This window comes from Juglans microcarpa x Juglans regia, chromosome 5S (genome assembly GCF_004785595.1).
Source record: "Juglans microcarpa x Juglans regia isolate MS1-56 chromosome 5S, Jm3101_v1.0, whole genome shotgun sequence".
Lineage (NCBI taxonomy): Eukaryota > Viridiplantae > Streptophyta > Magnoliopsida > Fagales > Juglandaceae > Juglans > Juglans microcarpa x Juglans regia.
In genome coordinates this window covers 5,334,812-5,357,339 of record NC_054603.1, presented here as the reverse complement: position 1 = coordinate 5,357,339, position 22,528 = coordinate 5,334,812, and the positions used below count along the sequence as shown (strand labels likewise).

The 22,528-nt window shown below is 41.8% G+C and overlaps 2 protein-coding genes across 2 annotated transcripts; one reads left to right on the top strand and one right to left on the bottom strand.

The window, feature by feature from the left end:
* Positions 1 to 18,841: 18,841 nt before the first annotated feature.
* Positions 18,842 to 19,702, top strand: LOC121267791 (dof zinc finger protein DOF1.5-like). The gene has a single exon (XM_041171859.1). The coding sequence runs from the start codon at positions 19,009 to 19,011 to the stop codon at positions 19,477 to 19,479; it is 471 nt and encodes a 156-aa protein (XP_041027793.1). The 5' UTR covers positions 18,842 to 19,008; the 3' UTR covers positions 19,480 to 19,702.
* A 1,399-nt stretch (positions 19,703 to 21,101) lies between these two features.
* On the bottom strand, positions 21,102 to 22,400 carry LOC121267790 (olee1-like protein). Its single transcript, XM_041171858.1, has 2 exons — positions 21,885 to 22,400; positions 21,102 to 21,729 (listed from the first exon to the last, which is right to left on the bottom strand). Exons 1-2 carry the CDS (start codon positions 22,039 to 22,041, stop codon positions 21,386 to 21,388), a joined length of 501 nt encoding a protein of 166 aa, XP_041027792.1. The 5' UTR covers positions 22,042 to 22,400; the 3' UTR covers positions 21,102 to 21,385.
* Positions 22,401 to 22,528: the final 128 nt, after the last annotated feature.

The window sequence follows — 22,528 nt, the reverse complement described above, 5'->3', positions numbered from 1 at the left end:
GGGGCACAGGGTGTCATCATTATTGTCTTTTTAGCTGTCCTTGGACGGCTACTTTGGCATAAGACGACAAATTAGGATTCGGTCGACTCTGTGTCTTCCAGCTGTCTCTGTGGGCGGCTGCTTTAGACTCAGAGTGTCAATTAACTCAAAGAGGACTATGGTTGGTCTTCTTTGAACTCAAGCAGTAGTCAATCATCTTCCAGCTTTGGAATGCCTTCTGAATCATGACCAAAAATATTGCTGTATGAAGCCTCAGAGGATGCTTCCAAATTTTCTTCAGAATTATCACTCGTAGACTTAGACAGTTGTTGTTCCAACAATTTTATCAGATCTTTTTTTCCCAAGTTTGCGGAGGATGTTATCTTTGGCAGACTTGGAAGATTTCTTCGAGGATGAGCTAGTGGCTTTTCCTCTGGATGAAACTGTTGGAGAATCAGGGGCCTGAATTACCAAAGGGTATTCAGGTATTGCTGAACCAGATTTAATTGCAGGGAATTCCTTCTTGTCTTCTAAATCAGGGGCGACTTGAGGGAAATCCTTAATCATCTGGCTGATTACTTTTTCAGTATAACCAAACCTATCCCACCATTTTGTGAAATAAGCCCGGTCCATTATATTAGCATTTTTCTCATAAGTCCATTTGAAGATCCACGGTAGTTTGTAGGTCTTGCAGAAATGGAGCTCATAAGGAAACATCTGGGAATGCCGGTTCAATTTTGTACCAGCAAATTGTTGATAAAATGTAAAAGCTCTGGCGAGCTGCTCAGGGAGATTCTGGGGAATTAAACCAAATAGGTCCCACCATTGGAGAAACCAGTAAGGGAAAGTTCCTTTGAATCTTTTATCAAAATTGATGAACCATGAGTGGCTCATATCAGGTACCTGAAAGAACATGAAACGTCTCCAGGCAGTTATGTAATCAAAATAATTATAACTTAGTGCAGAGTCTTGGAGCCTCTTAAGAGTGGATGGGTTGGTGCCCCATTCATCTTCTGTGATGACTCGGAGGATATAAGTACTATGATAAATTAATTTGGTGGAATCATTCTTATCATAAATGGGTTTTATGACAAGAGAGTTGGTGAGAATTAAGATACTGGAGTAATACTGGAGATTTTTGGAGGAATCTTCAGGTATCCAGTGGAAATTAGGGGGGAAATAGGAAGAGGCTATTTTAAACGGATCTGTAAAATTAGAACGGCAAGGTTCTATATGGAACAGATGGGTAAGAAATGGCTTCTTCATATACATAGAATTTCCTTTTGGGAGGAAAAACTGAGGAGTAATCAAAGTAGGTCCTTTTGATGCAATTGCTTTCGCATATGGATCAAAAGGGGTAGAAACCGTAGACGCGAAGGTCGACGGTTGCGCAATTTTACCAAGAGGTGTGAACCTATTGTCAATATCCAGTGCTGTGGAGGGAGCACTGGGCACAATGGAGGATCCAGACTCATTCTTGATGAGTTTTATACTTGGTATTGGGGGTGGGGGGTTCGCTCTCTGTTTCTCTTTTCCTTTCTTTTTGCTGACGCTCATGGTTGGGTATCTGCAAGAATTCTCTGGTAAGAAAATCAGGGATAGAATTATCAGTGCCTTTGATGTATTCAATATCAAAATCAAAAACACTTAATATTCCTTGCCATCGTGCAAAAATATGTTTTGATGCAATGTTTTGAACATCTTGTTCTAAAACAAATTTAGCACTCATGCAATCAATGCGAAGTAAAAATTTCTTGTTTAACAAATCAGATTGAAATTTAGAAATACATAGTACTATAGATAATATTTCTTGTTTAATAGTACTATATTTTTCTTGTGCAGGGTTCCAGATTCCGGAATGAAATCGAACAATTTGTTCAGAAGAACCTGGTGAAACAGATTGTTTCAGAATGCCACCATAACCAATTTTGGAGGCATCTGTTTCAACTATTTTGAATGAATCAGAAGTGGGGATACCAAGGCACGGAAGAGTTTTAACATGTGCTTTGATTTTCCTCACTATTTTAGTATGGATTTCTGTCCAAGGAGGAGGATTGGAAAGAAGTCTTTTGAACAAAGGACGACATTGTTTCCTCATATCCTTGTAGAAATCAGCAACGTAGTTAAGAGATCCTAGAAATCTCTGTAACTGGTTTTTGTCAAGAATGACGTCAGGGAATTTGTCGGCAAAATCAATGGCTCTTTGGATGAGCCTGATTTTTCCTTCAGAAATATCATAACCAAGGAATCTGATCTTGGTTTGGAACAGTTTGATCTTTCTCGCAGAAACGACAAGACCGTTGAGTCTAATGATGTCTAGAAACGAATTTAAGTGTTTCCAATGTTCATCAATAGATTTTGAAAAAACAAGAACATCATCTATGTAGACGATGGTAAAAGTAGTGAACGAATTGAAAATGTCGTTCATGATATGTTGGAACTCACTAGGGGCATTTTTGAGACCGAATGGCATCACATTCCATTCGTAATGACCAAAGAGAGTAACAAAGGCTGTCTTATACCTATCTGACTCAACTATCTGGATTTGCCAAAACCCAGATTTAAGGTCAAATTTGGAAAAGACTACAGCATCACTCAACCTATGAATTAAGTCATTTTTGTTGGGAATATGGTACCTAATCCACTGCAAGACTTTGTTCAAGGGTTTATAATTAATGACTATACGAGGGGTACCTCTCTCTAGTTCGGCCTTTTTTCGGACATAAAAAGCTGGGCAAGACCAAGGGGACTTACTCTCTCTAATTATGCCTTTTTTCTTTAAATCAATAATCTCCTTTTTGCAAAATTCTAAAGTCTGACTATTTATTTGAATTGGTCTGGCTTTAGTGGAGATTGTGCGTTCATCAAAATTTTTGATATAGGGTAGAGAAACGATGTGTTTCTTCCTATGCCAAAAAGCATTTGGTAAATCAGAACAAACATAAAAAACAAGACGCTTGTTAAAATCATCAATTTTTGAAATCAGAATGGGCGAAGATAATTGTTCAGAAATCTTTTTGTATTTTATTTCCTGTTTAAGGAAATTGAGATGTTTTTGTTTTGCAAAAAGTAAAGATTTCAAACCTTTATCTTGATCAATCTCTTGACGAGATGCAAATTTGAATTTGACTTTTTGACCAAAAGGGTCTGTAGTAATACCATCTTTTTCAGTCAAAAAAGGATATAAAGCAGAAATAAAAGGAATGCCTAAAATCACTTTGTCAGACATGTTTTTGACTAAAACAGAAGGGATTTTAAAGCAAACATTATTTTGGCAAACATGAGTGTTATTTAGCTCATAAGTAATTTTCATCTGAGATCCATTTGCAGAAAATAATCTCTCAGAAGATTTTTCAAAATACTTGCTAGGAATGAGTCCTTCCTGAATACAATTCAGGTCTGATCCGGAATCAATCATAGCAACAACAGAAAATTGAAAATCATGGGCAACCACAATGGTAACCCTTGAAAACCATTTTGGAGGAATGGTATGATGGATTAAACAAATCTGGTTATCAGCAGCTAACTCATGTTGGCTAGAACCAGAGTCGTTTGTTTGTTCATTATCGGAAGGGATGTCCTGATCAAGTTGTTTATCAATTTTGAACACTAAAAATTCTTGTTTTAAAATCTCATTTTCAGACTTAAGGTTATCAACCTCAGATCTGAGTTCAACGATTTCTTTTTTAACAAGGTTTATTTCGTGTTGCAAATCATTAGTAGAAATTTTCTTGGGTTTTTTCTTTTGAAATCTTTCCAAGGTTTCTTGAAAACTAATCCTGTGTTTTGAAGGTTCTGGTTCTTGACGACCCAGAAGCTTCTTTAGCTTAAGAAGATATTCTTCTTTGAGCTCAGGATTTGTAATTTGAGAAATCAAGGTTAGCAATAAATTCTCCTGTTCTTCAGACTTGGTTAGAGTATGAATTGTCTTCCCTTTAGTCTGACAACAAGTATCATTACAATTGCAACCTAGCTTAGGACCAGTAGAATCTAGAAATTCAGTTTCGAAGTGATATTCTGAATCACTTGAACTGAACTCGAGGATATCAGATGATGAAGACGAAGCTATTTCTAGGAGTCGAAATAGTTCTTCTTTATCATTGTTATCAATATTCAACTGATTAAGCTTTTTTTTAAACTTTTTATCTTTTTTGGCTTTCTGGGGACATTTATTAGCGAAATGCCCTGGATTGCCACAGATATAACATTTTCCTTGAGAAGAATCTTTAGATTTCTTTTTCTTAGAAAATGGCTTAGAAAATGGTTTTTTATAAGTTTTTTTGTAAAATTCATCATGGGGTTTTCTCCTGATACCACCATGAGGTTTAGAAAACTTGTGTCTCCTTTTAGAGGGAGCTATAGCAGGAAGTCCAAATTGTTCACAAAATGTTCTCATCTCGTATTTGGCTTTCTTGCTATTTCTCATCTGCTCTCGGAGCATCCTTTGATCATTACACATACTAATACCAAGTTTCTTTATTACAACACATATATCACCATAAATGTATGTATCATAATTAAGAGACCCAGCAACAGTAAGTTCATCCTTCACTTTATAGGCAAACAAGCGAGGTAAACCATCAATAAATTTCTCCTTCCAGTAAGGCTTCTGGCTATCATCACGAAGCATTACTTTGGAAATAAAAACATCTTGATACCATCTATAGTCAGACATCTGATGACATCTAAGATTATTTAACTGGTCGCTGATACGACTGGTTATATCAGATGGTGTGCCAATAAAATGTTTTAAAATTGTATAAATCAAAGTATTAACTCCATCAGATTGAGCAAATCCAATGGTTTCATCAAAAATAGGGAACCCTTCATCATTACGCTTGACAGCGTTCTGAATGGTTTCCTTGGCTTCTCTGGTCAGGTGTTTATCCCACCAGTTTCTTAAAACACAGGAAAAACCTTGTGTTAAAATCTTAACAATATCAGGCTGTCTGATATTATTATTTACATAAGCATTTGCTACAAGGGACATTTTACTCATGGTATTCATGATCTCTTGTTCTGAGAAACCATCAATATTCCATTCGTAAACCTTGTCAGCAGAGTAAGAAGATTGGCTTTGAAAAACTTTTTCTTCAAACTGTAAATCAGGAGGAGTAGGCCTGGAATACCAATTCTTCGTCAGACTCATTGGTTTGGGTCCTTTTGAAGAAAATATGGCGATTTCAGGTTTTAAAACAATATCTTAAAAATTGTTTTCAAGTAAATCAAGATCATTTTCTTCAGAGGAGTGATCGTTAGAAGACTCGTCTGTGGTTTCAATGAGAACTTCTTCTTCTATTTCTTTGTTAGACAAAGCACTAGTAGAAGGCTGTTCTTTTTTCAGATCTTTAAGCATTTGATCAATCTTATCTAAAGTCTGTGCCTGAGGGATTTTAAAATCAATTTTGGCTCGACTTTCAGGTAAGATAATCAAAGGTTTTTCAATTATTTTCTTTGGTTGATCTGTATTTAAAACCAAAGGAATAGGATCAGGTTTTTCAACCTTTTCTTCAATCCGATCTAACTGTTGTCCGATCGTATGAAGAGCAAGATTTACAAAGTTATTTTGAGAAATAACATTTTTTGTTTATTTGAGAATCTTGTCCTTCTCAGGATCTCTGGAAACAGTTTCCGAGATTTTGAAAGGTGAAGCAGATATCTCAACTCCCTTGTGGGTGATGAGAACAGTCTCTAAAGGTGGATGGCTTGACTGAACTACCATTTTACCTTCTTCCTGGACAAAATCGGTTTTAACAACATTTAAAGTGTTGTTTGAAACATAAATATTTTCAACAAAATCAAAGAAAAGAATATGCTGTTGCTGCTTATTCATTTCTTCTTTCCATTTCCGTTTAACACGTTGCTTTTCTTTTTCAGAATACTTTGCATGGTAGGCTTTTCGCCTAGCACTATTTTTTGAAAGTTTGTATTCTTCAAAAAGATAAACAAGATCAAACGCAAATGGCTTATTCAACACAGTTAGACTGTGATGAATCTGGGGAGCAACAGGAGCTACCATCTCTGAAGCTGTGGGTGATTCAGAAGATTCCTCTTCTTTATCGGCTTCATTATGAATAGGCTGGTCTTTAGAGGAACTAGCACCCTGTGCTGAGTAAAAAGCAGAAGTAACTTGAGAGGATGTAGAAAGTCCTTTCAGTTTTAAAGCAGGATTAACAGGTTGGGTAGTTTTAACAGAATCTTCCAGAAATTGTTTGAGATTTTGGTCTCTTCTTACTGGAATTTCCGACCCTTCAAAAGAAGAACTAGATCCAGCATAAGAATTTCTTCTTAGCCCTGGAGATCTATTCTGATCAAAACTAATTTTAATGGTTCCATCCAAATACTGTTGAATGTTACTTGGATAACTATCAACAGGGTTTCGAGGGATAGCGATTGGAGGAACTTCATCTTCCAAGATCCATTCTTTGGGAAGAGTTATATCTTTCCAAAAAATCATTCTTGGGGTTGAAACTTCCGCATCTGGGGTGGAACTCTGGATCAGTAGAGTTTTTCCCTGGATGGGTTTTGCAATTGCTCTAGGATTTAAATTCGTTTTTAAAAGACGATAATAAATCCTGTAAATCAAAGTGAGAGGTTTACTCCCTTCAAGCATATCATAACCAGAGGTCAAAATATTTAAAGTTAAACATTTTGAAATATGATTATCATCAATAGCAAGAGTTAAATCAGGATAACAATTAAAATGGACTGGTCCGTTCGTTAAAGACGATTGGATCATTCCGAGAATACTTGTTTCAAAATGATTGAATCTGGCATCCCTTAGACAGAAAAGAACGGATGCATCGATGCCTCTCCTTGTTAAAGGTTTGGCAGCAATTTGGACAGATCCAATATGTATATATCTAAATCCTTCCTGTTAAAACTTAGCCATCTGTTCTTTTGGGAACAGGTAACATTTTTCTTGGGATTTAGATATAGCATAAGTTTGTTCAACAGTACGCACGCAATTACGTGTGTGCAAAGTTCTTTCAAACCAGTTGGTTCGATAGAGCTTATTAACATCTAGATTTGGAATCTTCCATGATCCCAAAGCAGAAGACTCAACTGCTTCAAAAGTACAGTCTTCCTCATTCACTATGTCAGGCAGCATAGCCGACCTGAAACTAATTGTTGAATTGGATCTATTTATCCAACTCATTTTGTCCTAGGACAACACCGACCGTCGCATCTCAGGGGTCTGCGAACTTACCACTCTCGACCCTCGGGTTTGCACCTATATATATAGGAAGTGAGAAATAGAAGGCCTAAACAGAAGGCCCATAACCCTGGGGCTGATGGCCCACCCTTCCCCTCTACGAGGGCCCATTGACCGGAAAGGGAGATCCCTTGAATTTAATGAGACAGTCAGGGACGCGTGCAAGGGGGGCCCTGGGAAAGGACAGGCCACTGATAGACCACATTTTGAGAAGCACGGGCATACAGAAATCTAGGAAGACGGGTCACAACGGAGGGAAAGAGGGATGGTTTTTAAGTGTGTAAGATAACTTCATTTGGGCTCTCAGAAGATTTGAGACTCCATGCGTCATCTGACTTTGGCATCGGAGGCTTCTCGGCCACAGTCACCCTTTTTCCTTTCCCCCCTAAAGGTACCTGTTAGTGGCCCTGATGGACAGTTACAAAATACGTCTCAATAGTTGGCATTTTCTGTGGGATTCAAGTTATCTTGGCCTAACAACGTCAACGTGCCTTTTGTAACACCCACCGCGACCCGCGATCTTATGGTTGAAGTGCCGTCAACCTCGGCCTACGACGGGCCCTTGCCTCAAATGAAGGAACATGCGACAAAGCTTCTCCCTGAAGTGGAGAAGCCTGAACAAGGCGAGAGGGCGGGATGGAGGCAGCTTGTCCCACCTCGCCGGCTCTCTTTCCACCCCCTGCTCGTCGACTAGGAAATAGAGGTCCGAGACGAACAAAACCTGAAACAATGAGAGACCGACGAACCTTTGGAGCTGATACCCCTAGATGTCACCTGCCTCAAGAGGAGGGTGAGGACCAAGACAAGAATGGGCACGGAAACGAGATCCCGGCTGATAGAGCTCCTCGCAAACCATCAGGATGTGTTCGCCTGGCAACACTCCGACATGAGCGGCAGCGACAAAGGAATAATTGAGCACTGCCTGCGCATTCGCCCAGACACCAGAAAGGTTTGACATAAAAGGCGAAGTTTTAGCACCGAGAAGTATTTTGCGAACACAGGGGATGTCGATTGACTACTGGCGGCAGGGTTCATCTGAAAGGCCCACTACCCGAAATGGCCTTCCAACGTGACCCTGGTCTGAAAATCAAGCGGCAAATGGAGGATGTGTGTAGACTTCACCAATTAGAACAAGGCTTGTCCTAAGGATAGCTTCCCCCTACCACGCATCGACCTGATCGCCGATTCGACAGCAGGCCACAAGATGTTGAGTTTCATCGACGCCTACTTTGGATATAACCAAATATAGATGAGCTCGAAAGACGAAGAGAAGACATCTTTCATAACAAACTGCGGCCTCTATTGCTACTGCGTGATGCCCTTCAGTCTCAAAAACGTCGGGGCCACTTATAAACATGATGTTCAAAAAGCAGATAGGGCGCAATGTGGAGGTGTATGTTGATGACCTCTTGGTCAAAAGCCAAGACCTTGAAAGGCATCTGGATGACTTGCAGGAAGCTTTCGCAGCCCTCCAAAAATACGGGATGAAGCCTAACCCCGTGAAGTGCACCTTTGGGGTTGGGTCAGGGAAGTTCTTAGGGTTCATGGTTTTAGAGAGGGGATTGAGGCAAATTCGGAGAAGATCTAGGTCGTGCTCAACATGAAGCCCCCCGAACCTTGAATGAAGTCTACAGGCTCGCCGGGAGAGTGGTGATGCTTAACCAGTTAGTATCTTGATCCACCGACAAGTGCGCATTGTTCCTCCAAGTGTTATGGAAAACTCGCGAGTGAGATAACAATTGCGAGGAGGCGCTCACCCGACTCAAGATGTATCTTGCCAACCTGCCTATTGAATCAAATGATTCCGGGAGAGGAGTTATACCTCTACCTCTCCGTCACCACCATCGACATCTTGGCAGCGTTGGTGGGGAAGGAGGGTAAGGTGCAGCGCCCCGTCTACTACATCAATCGCGCGTTGAGGGGAGCAGAATCCATGTACCCGCCTATGGAATTGTTGGCGTTTGAGCTGGTGATAGCTGCCCGTCGACTTAAGCCGTACTTCCCAGCACACTCGATCAAAGTCCTCACCAAGGTGCTGCTGAAGAAGATCCTGCAACACCCGGACATGTCCGGACGCCTAGTGAGCTAGTCAATTGAGTTGAGCAAGTTCAACATATACTATGTTCCCTAGATGGCCATTAAGGGACAAGCCCTAGCGGACATTATCTCCGAAATGATGAGACCATGCGAGGAGGGCCCCCTTCCTACACTCGAGGGCCGCCCATGGCACATTTTATGCGTGGGAGTGTATGTAGTCTCAAACAAAGGGGAAGAGGCATACCACACAATGAGGCTCGCCTTCAAGACCACTAACAATGAGGTGAAATATGAGGCCTTTCTGGTGAGCCTCACTATCACTAAGGCAATGGACGCGATGGATGTGAAAGTAAAAGCGGACTCGAAAGTGGTGGTGAATTAGGTCAAGAGAGATTACGTGGCGAAGGGCAAGAAACTCCAGCTTTACCGATAGCAAGTATAGGAAGAACGTGACCAATTCCGCGACTTTGACATCGAGCAAATTCCCTGAAGGGAAAATTGGAAAGCAGATCGGCTAGCCAGAGCCTCATCGGGTATGGAAGACGTCGAGTTTCCATGGGAAGCTACCATGCGGGTGGTGGAAATTCGGGATAGGGGCCACAGTTGTCGAACTAGGAGACACCACGTCGAAGTGGGCTTGAGAGATAAGCGAGTTCTTGGCTACTAGAGAATTGCCCGTGCAGAAGCACGAGGCAAAGAGGGTGAGAAACCGGGTTGCACAGTTCACCTTGCTACATGAAAAGTTGTACAAGCGAGACTTCTCTTCCCCCCTCCTCAAGTGCATATTCCCGGAAGAAGCCAATACGTCATGGCAAAGATATATGAGGGAGTTTATGACAATCACTCGGGTGGGAGAACTCTAGTGGGACAGATGCTAAAAGCAGGCTACTATTGGCCCGGGCCCTCCGAGACTTGGAGGAATTCGTTCGGAGGTGCAAGGCATGCCATGTACACGCATCAGTGTCTCATTGCCTCCCAGTGGAGATGCCGTCCATTGTCTCCCCTTAGCCCTTCACACAATGGGGATTGGACATCGTCAGATTGATGCCGAAGGGAAAAGGCGGAGCCAAGTTCATCCTAGTGGCAATGGACTATTTCACCAAATGGGTCGAGGCAGAGCCTTACACCACCATCACCTGGCTCAGCGTGACCCAATTCTTGTGGAAAACCGTGGTATGCCGGTATGGCATTCCCCAAGTCATTATAACCAACAACAGCAGGCAATTTGACTTAGACCATTAAAAAAACTGGTGCACCAAGTTAGGAATAAAGGCTAAGTACTCATCCCTGGGGCACCCGTAAGCTAATGGCCAAGTAAAGGCCATGAACAAGACCCTTGTGGAAATTTTTAAGAAAAGACTGGCGGCCAAGAAGGGGGTGTGGGCAGAAGAGTTACCGGGCGTCCTATGGGCATACAGAACCTCGGTACGAACCCCCACCGGGCAAACTCCCTTCACCTTGGTATACAGAAACGAGGTGCTCGTGCCCGCTGAAGTGGGCGTGCCAACCTTTCGAGTCCAACATTTTGAGGAGGAAGCGAACGTAGAAGGCTTGCATACAAGCCTGGACCTAGCAGACGAGAGGAGCGATGTAGCCGAGGGGAAAGCAGCCTCTTACAAAAGGAAGACCGAGCAATACTTCAACTAAAGGGTCAGACCTCGGTCATTCAAGGAAGGGGACTTGGTATTGAGGGAAACAAGAGTGACAACCCAAGGCGAGGGAAAACTTAGGCTGAGATGGGAGGGGTCTTACGTGGTGACGACCTTCCACAGACCAAGAACGTACTGGCTCAAAGACGCAGAGAGGCGAGCACTACCACGGCCGTGGAACCTTAAGCACCTAAAAAAATACTATGTATGAAAGTGGATGAGTCGAGAAAGAGAATGTACCCAATAATCAATGATATACAAGAACAATTTCATCAAGTCTACCCCAGTGATGCCTCCTCAACCCAATGCAGTTGATTCCAGATCCTGCATGGTCCCCTAGGCCGATACTTCCCACTTGGACCTCCCAAGGTGAGGAGGAGAATACCTCTCCAAAGTGACCCAGTCTCCCCTTTGTCTCCCACCGTAGTCGATTCCAAATTTCGTATGGTCCTCGAGGCCGATCATTCCCACTTGGACCTCCCAAGGTGAGGAGGGGAATACCTCTTCAAAGTGTCCCAGTCCCCCCCCCCTCGTTGCCCACCACGATCGATTCCAGATCCAGCCTGATCCCCTAGCCAATGCTCCGTGCTCAGATCTCCCAAGGCGAAGAGGGGAACACATCTCCAAAGTGTCCCAGTCCTCCGCTCGTCCCCTAGTGCGGTCGATTCCAAATTCTGCCTGGTCCTCGAGGTCGATGCTCCACACTCAGACCTCTCATGGCGAGGAGGGGAACACATCTCCAAAGTGTCTTAGTCCTCCCTTAACGCCCAGCACGGCCAATTCTAGATCCTGCCTGGTCCTCGAGGCCAATGCTCCTCACTCGAACCTCCCAAGGCGAGGAGGGGAACACCTTTTCAAAGTGTCCCAGTCTCCCCTCCCCTCGCCACCCAGCCCAGTCGATTCCAGATCCTATTTGGTTCTCGAAGTTGATGCTCCACACTCGAACCTCTTCAAGCGAGAAAGGAAACACCTCTCCAAAATGTCTCAGTCCACTCTCTTCGCCCAGTGCGGTCGATTCTAGATCCTGCCGCCTATCAGGTAACTCATGACGCTGTAAAAAAAGTTAGGAGAAACTGTGTTCCTTGCCAAAATTTCGCATTACAAAGTGCTATAGTTAGAGAGACAGACAAAAAATAATAAGAATAAGCACACAACAGAAGGGGCTAAACATATACACATATACATGAACAAAAGAAAATGCGAGGGGAGGGGGAAGACATTAGGCATCAGGTCTCGGCCCAAGGAGTCAAGAAAATGGAGTGAAGAGCTGCTCAAATGCAAGGATCTCAAGTCAAGCTGCAGAAAGGGGACCTCGGGATTCTCCACGACAAAATGGCACATCCTCTCCAAACCCTGTTTTGCACCGCCCTCGTCGCGAATAACTGAGGGGAGACCCTCTTCAAATCCCATTGCGAAGAAGCCAATTTGGATTCAAGTAGAGCCAATTGAGAATCGCGATCGTCATTCTCGGCATGGGCAAGTGCCAACTTAGCCAGGAGCGATTCCAGCTCCTCCACCCGCGATCCAATCTCCTCTCGACTTCACAAAAGGGAGTCACTGAGCCCCACAATTAGTCGGTCTCTCGACTCGACCTCCCCCTCAAGGCGTCGGGGCTCTAGCCTCAACTCACCCAGCTCCCCCTCGAGTCTCTTGACCTCACTCAGGTAGTGGTCGAGTTCCTCATCCTGCCTAGCAACGTTTGTCCGGGAACAGGCGACTTGATCACGGAGACAGGTGCACTCCTCTTTCAAGCGCAACCTTGTGCGAATGGCTGTGAGGGCTTCGATCGTGCCATTCAGCTCCAACCAAGTTTTGACCGCCCTCCCGTAGGTTCCGACTGCGAACTTTCGCAGCTCCTTGACTTCCCTCTTTATCTTTGCCCGACTGTTAACAATCTACGCAACTAGGTGGTCAATCCCCTCCTATACCCAAGCCATGAAACTATGAGGATCGAAAAAGGTGGAAGACCAAATCAGAAAAGAAAATGGGAGGGGCATACTGGAGACAAGATCCCTCTGAGCTGGCACACCATGTCTCTGATTGCCTCAACCCGGGTGGCATGCGGGCCTGGGCTAGTCCCAAACCCTCCTGTTGCGCACTATCTCCCATCTAAAAGGACCACTTCGACAAAGTTAGGGGGAGGTAATTGGCAGAGCGACATGGACTCCCTAGTCGTCTCTTTCTGAGGTCAGAAGGTGTCGGCTAGCCAAGAAGGCTCATCATTCGCGGGGGCCCATCGGCCACGGGAGGCTCACCATCTGACAACAACCCAGCTTCTTCACCACTATGGCGTAGGGTGAGGGTCACTGTGTCCCCACCGAAAGGCCCCGCACCCAGAACTACCCCAGTTGGAGCGACCGAGGAAACCTCACCCCCTTCCAAAGCGACCCCTAGCTCGACGCACGCCCGACTCTTGACAGTGGATTGAAAGGACGGTGTGTCTCCCCCATAAATGATCGACATAGGTGTTCAAGGAAAGATAACGTCTTCTTCGGCATCCCCATGAGAGACTCCCATTGTGGGAAGGCCATTGAAGCACTCGAAAGGCTCGCCCATGCCTACTGGGACTGGCGGGGATGGGTCCAAAAAAGTTACAAAGAAGGCCCTATCGAGCTCTTGATCCTCGTCGTCTAGTCCATCTGACGCCGGCCGCTCATGCCGGGTAGATCAATCTACACCCATGGCGGCTAGATAGTCTGCCTCGATATGCTTCATCAGGACTTGAACATCATCATGGAGAGGGGGTCATAAGGCTCGGTCGAGCGCCCATGACTTCTCAACTAATGCGGAATGGCGAGTGGCATGCAATGAGCTGTCATTGGAGATCTAGGCAGGTGGGAACCCCCCCCCCCAAGCCATAGGGAGCCCACGGGGACCGGAAAAATGATGCACACCCCTTCTTGTCAGACCCCTTTGGCCGTGGGGGCAGCTCCCTAAAAAATTAGCAGCCTGAAACACTAAACCAGTCCCGCATAACCACGAACAGCTCGATGTTTGTGCAAGTCACCAAGGTCTCACTCCACATATCCTCCTGGTGTGCCTCGGCTTAGACCCACTCAACGCGTGTCAGTTTCTGGGCAAACAGGCTTACCCCAAAGTCTCGATCGTCTGGTACAATCCCCAAACAGCCCTGACAAGAAACTCCTAACGAATCGTCTCCCAAGGGATAAATTCCCAACCTCGCCCCGACATGAACAAGAATTTCTTCGTCCAATCGCTCACTCGGTTGTATTGAGGTTCTGGGCGAGATCTAAAGCTACACACATTGCCCTCCCAACAATGGATCTAATGGAGGTAGAAGAATTCTCTTGCGATCAGATCTAGGTAGTCCTCACCTGTGTCTCGCAACACCCGACGCCAAAGCACGCAACAGGACATGAGGATCCTCCAAGCTTTGGGATGGAGTTGTACTGGGGCCAGTCCGACTAAATCTAAGATATCTCAAACCGGGCGGCAGAAGTGGAGATGCAACCCATTAGTAAGCATCATAGAGTAGAGGGCTTAGCAGCCTTCAAGTCCACAGCCCCCTGTCGGGGCCCAGGCCTTTTCAAATTAATGTACTCTGATATCTCGTATGAGTTATGTACGGCGTCGAGGTCAGCTCTAGAGGTGGATACAGACCAATGGTGCCCCTCGAAGTACAACGAGGCCTCGCGGGGTACCTCGTCTTGCCGCCGGGGAGGGGCCTTAGGACGTGCCGCTTTGCCCGAGAAACTAAAAGAGGGTATGGGGGCCATTCACATCTATCGGGGTTCAGATACACTGGAAAGGAGAACGAAAGAAGGAAGAAATAGTTCAGAGTTTAGAAAAGGGGAACCTAACCAGGAACTCTATAGGAAATGTGTCTCGACATCCATTTGGGTTAGGAGCATGGGTCGTCTGTATCTCTGGATGGCTGACGAGAGCACATGGGGTGAGTGCAGGGAAAATAGCACAAACAATTCATGCCGCTCGCGCTACAGGAATTGGTGGTATAACTAGAAGGAAGAATTGAGGGCCCAGATAAAAGGTCCAGAACCCCGAGGCTAATAGCCTACCCTCCCCCCTTCTATGAGGGCCCGCTGACGAGAAAGGGAGATCCCCCACATTTAATGAGACAGTCAGGGATGTATGCGAGGGGGGCCCTTGGAAATGACAGGTCGCCGACAAACCAGCAGTTCAGGAAACACGGGCATACGAAAATTTGGGAAGACGGGTCACAACGGAGGGAAAGAGGAATGATATTTAAGCGGGTAAGATAACTTCACTTGGGCTCTCGAAAGATTTGAGACTCCCTGCGTCATCTAACAGGGCCTCGGTAGACGGTTACAAAACATCCATCAACTATATATATATTATGCCATTTTATTTGTCAAAACTAATTTAAATGCCTTACACTTTACATTAAATGGATATGTCCATTTCACTTAAAATGAAGAAGATCCTATTCAGTGTTTTACTTTTCTCCAGTGACTTCAAACCTTTATTAAAAGGGATGTTGTGGCATAAGTAATGTCACTTTTACAAAGTCATCCATAAAGATTGCAAAATTGACTTGTTTTCATTGTTTTCTCTATAATTCTCAAAACCCCAATCATATTACAATTATTTTATTTTTACTTGATTTATTTTAGTATTAAATATAAAAATCCAATTTTATGAAATGTTATAGAACTCTCTTGGCATGAGAGAGTTGTGGTGGGGGTACTGACGTGACAAATCTCCTTTATCCATTTTTTGATTGAGAAACAATATTTGTAATTGGTGTGCAAGTCTCACACACTTCCTTTTAGGGGTGAGCAGCAATGTCCCTCACTCCACTACATATACCCACCCCTACATGGGTTGGCGGGGTTGTTCCTATGGGAGGGTGGGGGCCCTACCATTAGGCTACATTAACTTTCACATAATATACACTAACAAATTTAAAAATTAATAATAAAAACTATATTATTAGTTTTAAAATTATGATCATATTTACAAATTTATATTTATAATTTGAGTTCAAAAAAGTATTTTTATCACTTTTGAACCTAGAAATAGTGGGCTATGGGCACTATTGGAGCAGGCCACCCCCCTCCCATGCGGACTCGACTCTACCCCCACATGGGCCGGAAGCACCCCCACTCCATTTGATAAAAATTGATAAGTATGAGATCTACGTAAAGAAATTATTTTTTAATAATAAATTTATTTAAAAAAAAAAAGCACAAAAATTACTCACTCTAAAATTGTATTTAAGATTATTCTTTATAATTACGAGTGCTTTAAAGACAAATAGGATAAATAAAAGAATGGCTAGTCGGGCCACTATTTTGTTGCTTAACTGGACTTTCATACGTCAAAAAGTACTTAACTAGATTTTTTGGCCTTTTTTACACTTTTCAATCGGCTTTTTGTTCAGCATTTATCAGTCTTTGCGTGCCTTTTTTCCTATTCCTTTTTCTCTTTTTCTTTTGCATTGTGGAAAAGCTTGTTGATCGGAAACATTTCACAAAATGGAAAGTGATGCGTGAAACTAATCAACCTGCTTTTGGGCATTTGGCAAGCCTTCCTTTCCATCGAAACATTTCACAAACTTTAGCTTTTGATTTTCCATGTCCCGGGACGACCTATATGGGAGAAATGTCATTTGAAGAGAGTAGTGTAAAATACATAAGGCTATCTATTTTTATTTTTTTTAATAAAATTACAACACAATTATTTATTTAAATATAAGGATGATTGCGTCATATAAGGAACTTGAAATCAATAAACTGCCCACCAATCTTTTTTTTATCAAAACCCTATTTGATTTGGTCGATGACCTTGTAACATGCAGTTGGAATTTGTCCCCTCTCTCACGAGGGATGTCCCAGATCATTGAGTTCCTTTACTCCTAACCCTCTTTACAAAAAATTCAAAGAAAAAAAGTTAAAAGAAAAGAAGACTTTGATGTGACCGTAAAATAGATCGAACGTATCAGAACAAGTCATATCAAGTTATGATCAGCTTTATCGGGATTCTTTTGGGAGCCAAACATTTCTCTTATCAATTTGATTGTTTGGTCTTTATTAGGCAAATAATAATGGACTTCTATGCACATTTACACAACGTGTTGATTATTCTAAACGGGTCAGACTCTATCTTTCTAGCCCATAGAATAAATGAAACCATGAAATGCAGTATGCGTGTGTTTCCGACTAAGTGCATTTTACAATAGCAATTTGCAGCTTAAAAGAAAGACGATACAATTTATAAATTGGATCCAGAGGGTACCAAGAAGGCAGTTTATTGATTAATTAGCTAGGTGCCCTATATATATATATATATATATATATATATATATATTTATAAAAATGGAGGCACCCCCATATGATTATATGTGTTGAAGTTACTCTTCCATTTTTTAATTATAAAGAGACACTTCCAAAGCATCCTAAAAATTAAAAAGTGCATCTCTTTCCAAGCAAAAGAAACGAAAATGCTTCTGATCCTTCTCTGTCTGCAATATTATATATGAGTGGGAAAGAGGATGGAAATAAGGTGCTTTTGCATTAATTTAAATAAATATCTTTGGTCATAAAAAAAAAAAAAAGGCTGATTGTATGTGTTATTCGCTCTTTCAGAAGCAATGTCCCAAATTGACTCTCTCTCTCTCTCTCTCTCATATATTTATATATATATATTATAAGAAAAATAAGTATTTATGACGAATTATTTGTAACAAAAATGATTATATGTGATGAGAATATACTCATTTTGATACAAAATAACCATTTTAACAGGAAATAACTGGCTAAGCAATTTTTTTGTAATAGACACACATATATGTGTGTATATGTGTATATATATATATATATATATATATATATATATAAAATATCCCAACACACAACACCTCTTATAAATTATTTAAATAAAAAAATAAAGATCCTTTCATTAAAGAATTCCCATATCAACCTACTTTCCATATCACTTCCAATATATCAACCTGCTTTCCAGGACCAGAAATTATCAAACTATGAAAAGGGATCGAAAAAGTTAATCATCAAAATCCATTGAAACCTGAAAATATGGCTTTGAAGAAAAAGGGAATAGCAATATTCCCATTAAAGCATCCGACTCTAGAGATAACTCTTTTTGAGAACTTTCACATTGTAAATCTGACTAGTGATCGTGACCCACTTCATAATTTATATATATATAGATATACATATCTTAAAGTTCCTGAAAATGTATGATGTGATGCTGCACTTGTGAGGAGACGAAATACTTACTGATGGAATCTGATCTACATGCATGCTTTGCACAATTTTATCTTTCTACTTAGGAATCGAAGTGAGTTCTATATAATTTATTTCGAGTAGGAGTTATATATCCCGAAAAATTAATATAGTTATCAATTGTTAACAAAACAACTTGATCTCTGCAGTTTCCATTAAATTTGAACCTTGAAGATGAAGATGATGGATAGTGATTACATATGACTCTATTTTATGACCTAAAAGACATTAATACCACATATTATTGGTTCATGATGAGATGAGTTAAAATGATTTGTAAATAATAATGAGATTATTAATTAAAATAAGATAAAATAAGATAAGATAGTTTTATATTCAAACTTGCCCCAAGTAAATATCCATCAAAAGTAATAGACATATAGCATGGGGATTTTTTCAAAGCAAAATCAAATCAAATCAAAAGCCCTTTCAACTTTTTTTTCTCTTTTTTCCGCTTTTGGTTATAGAATATAGATAACTTCATTAGCACAAGCTTTGTCCCTCTTTATTCTCGCGTCCACCCTCTATCGCCTTTGACACGTTGTACGCAACCTACCTGGATTGGGACCCACAACTTAGACTTTTCAACACAGTGCAATGATGACGGGAAGCAATGATGTGTACAAAAAGCTCACCCTCAGCTTTTCTACTCCACCCCACCTGTAACCTCTGCCTTTTTGGCGGCTGTCACATTTATATTTTGCAATGGTTTGGAGCACTTTTGAGCCCTCAACTCTCTGTATATAAACACACCCGTAACCTCTCTCCCTAAACCACGAAAAACTTCTCTCTCACCCCTTAAATCATTCTCTGTCGGCCATCTCTTTCACTAATTTAGACTAACCCATCTCTGCGCAATCTCTCTTTAAACCCGGCCACCTTCATGGCTAACGTCCAAGGAGGCCAAGAAGTGCCCGGAATCAAGCTTTTTGGGACGACAATTACGTTGCAGAATAGACAAGTAAAGGAGGAACAGAAAGGACTAGATCAAACGATGGAGAAGAGGCCAGATAAGATCATACCATGCCCAAGATGTAAGAGCATGGAGACCAAGTTTTGTTACTTCAACAACTACAACGTTAATCAGCCCAGACACTTCTGTAGAGGATGCCAGAGGTACTGGACTGCCGGTGGGGCCCTCCGAAACGTGCCGATAGGGGCCGGCAGGCGGAAGATCAAGCCACCGTCCGGCGAGCTAGGCGGGTTCTCTGAGGGTTCCTTGTATGATGCTGCTGGGGTACTGCACAAGTTTGACCTGGATGAGGTGCTGGAGGAGTGGCATGTCGTGGCGGCAGAGGGCGGTTTCGGGCATTTTTTCCCTGTTAAGCGGCGGAGGAGTTGCTCAGATGGTTAAACATTGATGCAGTAGTTGATCATCCAGCTTTTTGATCTGCTTTTAAATTTCAGTAAGATCATCATGAAGATATATCCACAACACCATGCTTTTTGATAGACGAATGGTGTATATGCAGTACAGACTGTTCGGCTCCACTAGATTATGTACTTAACTACATCAATAATATTATTAGAATAAATTATGTACATCGAGAAAAGACCTATCATGTTTGGTGGTGGTATTTTTCGTATTGGAATGCAGCATGAAGATCAACAATTTTTCATATAAATTTGTAGTGTACAACATATATATATATAAGCTTAATTGCCGAAATCATTCTCATGATCAGAGGGCTATATATTGTCAGAATTTATCAAATTTAAGCCACGGGAAGTCGAGTATATATGCAATTGAGTTAGATTTGATGTGCCCCTATCCACACACACACCTTTTTTTTTTCGTCCTACTAAAATTATATCAGTAAAAGCTCGATCGCTAGTTATGGATATCATCAGTGGAAACGTTTATTTAATTCAATCGAGCAGTACTAATGGTTTTCTTTGAAGAATGGTGCTGTCTTTTGAGAATGCTAGAACATTTTGAGTGGGTTGTGAGATAAAGTTGAATCTTGATATTATTCTAATTCCTTAATTTGCATAAAGTCTAGCTACCCCCCTATAATTAACTGGTTAAGGCACTACTTTTTTGTTAATTCCGATCCTTTCTGAACCACGTTTAAGATGACTAAAACCAGGCTTATCATGTTGTCTTTTCCTCTGGCAAAATCTGCCCTGGGGAAAAGTAAAAAGTCATGTGATTATTGCATATATTAGAGAGGCTAATCTCGACGGTTTAAGCTAATCTAATTAATGACCTTTTGCTTTTGTAGATAGATTCCCTTACAAAGTTATAACTAGCCGGGCTCTTTGTCAACAAAAATCAAGAAAACGATTAACTTATTAATTAATCTACTGCATGCTGCAATCCCTACGTCCCGAGGGAGGGTACATAATTATATCCAAGCGATAAGGGTATCATGATATCAAAGCAGCACGATCGAACATGATCGGATTCTGTGGCAAGAATCATGCATTAACATATGAGTAATGCTACATATAGAACTGCCTCATACTGGCAACTTTATTCCACACATGCCTTTTGGCCAAATAATTGCGTATCTACATTTATTGATGAACGAAGAAATCACCGATTTATGGGACAAAAATGCCAATAACAAGGGGGATTGGAGAACAGGATGATGCCACCCTTAAAAATAGATAATTTGGAATTTGGGAATTACTTTTTGTGAAAGCAGGTACCCTCTGATATGGATTCTCCACCCACCCACCCATGCACCCAACCTCATAGATCTTCGTTTTGATCTATATATATATTCAGATAATCTTCAACGACTTTGCTGGTATATATAGGGCCAGTCATTTAGGCAGAGAGATCATCAAGCATTATTTTCTTTTTATATATACTTCAACAGGCCGCAAATATCTGATCTAGAGAAAAATTATTGAAATGGTGGAACATGCAGGCCGAACTAACGTTAGATTCCGGTCTCTCCTATCAAGACGGGGTAAAATCCATAAACAAATTAAAGAGAAAGCAATTAACTAAAAATAAATGAAAGAAAGAATAGATCATCTGAACAAATGAATTGCATGAGAGATCAAAGGGTTTGAAGACCATTGATATATAATATATCCTTCTGCACTAGCAATAATGGATAAAGGCCTTTATCCATTAGTACTTGTAGATATTCAGGCAGTATAAGCACATTAATACACATGTTGGAGACACAAAATGATTAGAAATGAATCATCCAAACCCCAACATTTTCATAGTAGGTGAAAGGAAAAAAAGAAAGGACTCGGTTTATTCGGTAACAAATTAAAGTGATGTGAAATTATGGTCTTTATTGTTCGTCTTCTGCTGTCAACCCGAGCTCTCTGAGGACCTCACCGCAACCATCAACACGTTCCTTCCTCAGGAAGCCAAGAGGATTGGCAAGGCGTACTGGGGATGTAATGCCATTGTTCTTTGTGAGGCTGATCCTAGCACTCTTGTCTAGGAAAGGATCCTTGCTGACCTCGCTGCAGTCGGGATCGCTGCTCTTTACCAGAACAATTTCGCAAACGTCCTCTTCGTGCTCGCCGTCTACCCCAAGGTGGTACGTTCCCGACTCGTCCGTCTCCGACTCTAGGCTGTATGTTATGACACCGCCTTCACGTTCCCTGCACTGCAACCGCACCTTTGCACCTGCACCCAACGTCACGTATAGACTCTAGTTTCAGACTTGACAATACCGTATATAACACTGCTTCAGACTGAATTTGCAGGTCTTTTTATGTCAAAATGAATAGTTAAATAATACTGTTGCACCAAATTGCAGAACTTGGAATTGTAATCTGTACCTTTCATGTACGTGCTGAGCCTTGTTACAAATTGGGTACGGCAGGTGTCACAGTAAACTCTGCCCTCCACGGAGAAGTGGCTGTCGCAGTAAGCGAAACAAAGGAGGGACAAGAAGCAAAGGGCAGAAGCCGCCAGGAAGATAACAGACTTTGCCATTGTTCCTGCTAGCTTTTCTTATTCCAGAGGACTATGCGTAAATCGACGGGGCTGTCTTTTATAAGGGAAAAGCACGCAGTGGCTTTTGGGGGGAATTTGTTAAGGCCTCCTTGCTGGCTGTTATTTTTTTGAGGTTGCCATTTTCCCCTTGTTTTCTGGGTTCTGGAAGACAATGTGAACCGCTCTTCTGTTCCTTAAATCTCTCTGTGTCTTCAATATTAATAAAAAAATAAAAGACAACTGAATATTGAGTATCCACAATATTACTAAGTTTAGGTAGTTCTAGCTGTTTTGACATCCAAGTCATACCAAACGCAAATCCAACAGTCAAAATCCAAGTTTCCGAAAAACAAAATCAAAACACAACCTTCAGAATTAAAAAAAAAAAAAAAAATGGTCCGTGATCGTCCTCCTGGTTTCAAAGATATGTCTAATGGCCGGTAGATGTTTGTAGTGCAAATTGTTTGCTTAATACATGTGATGTTTC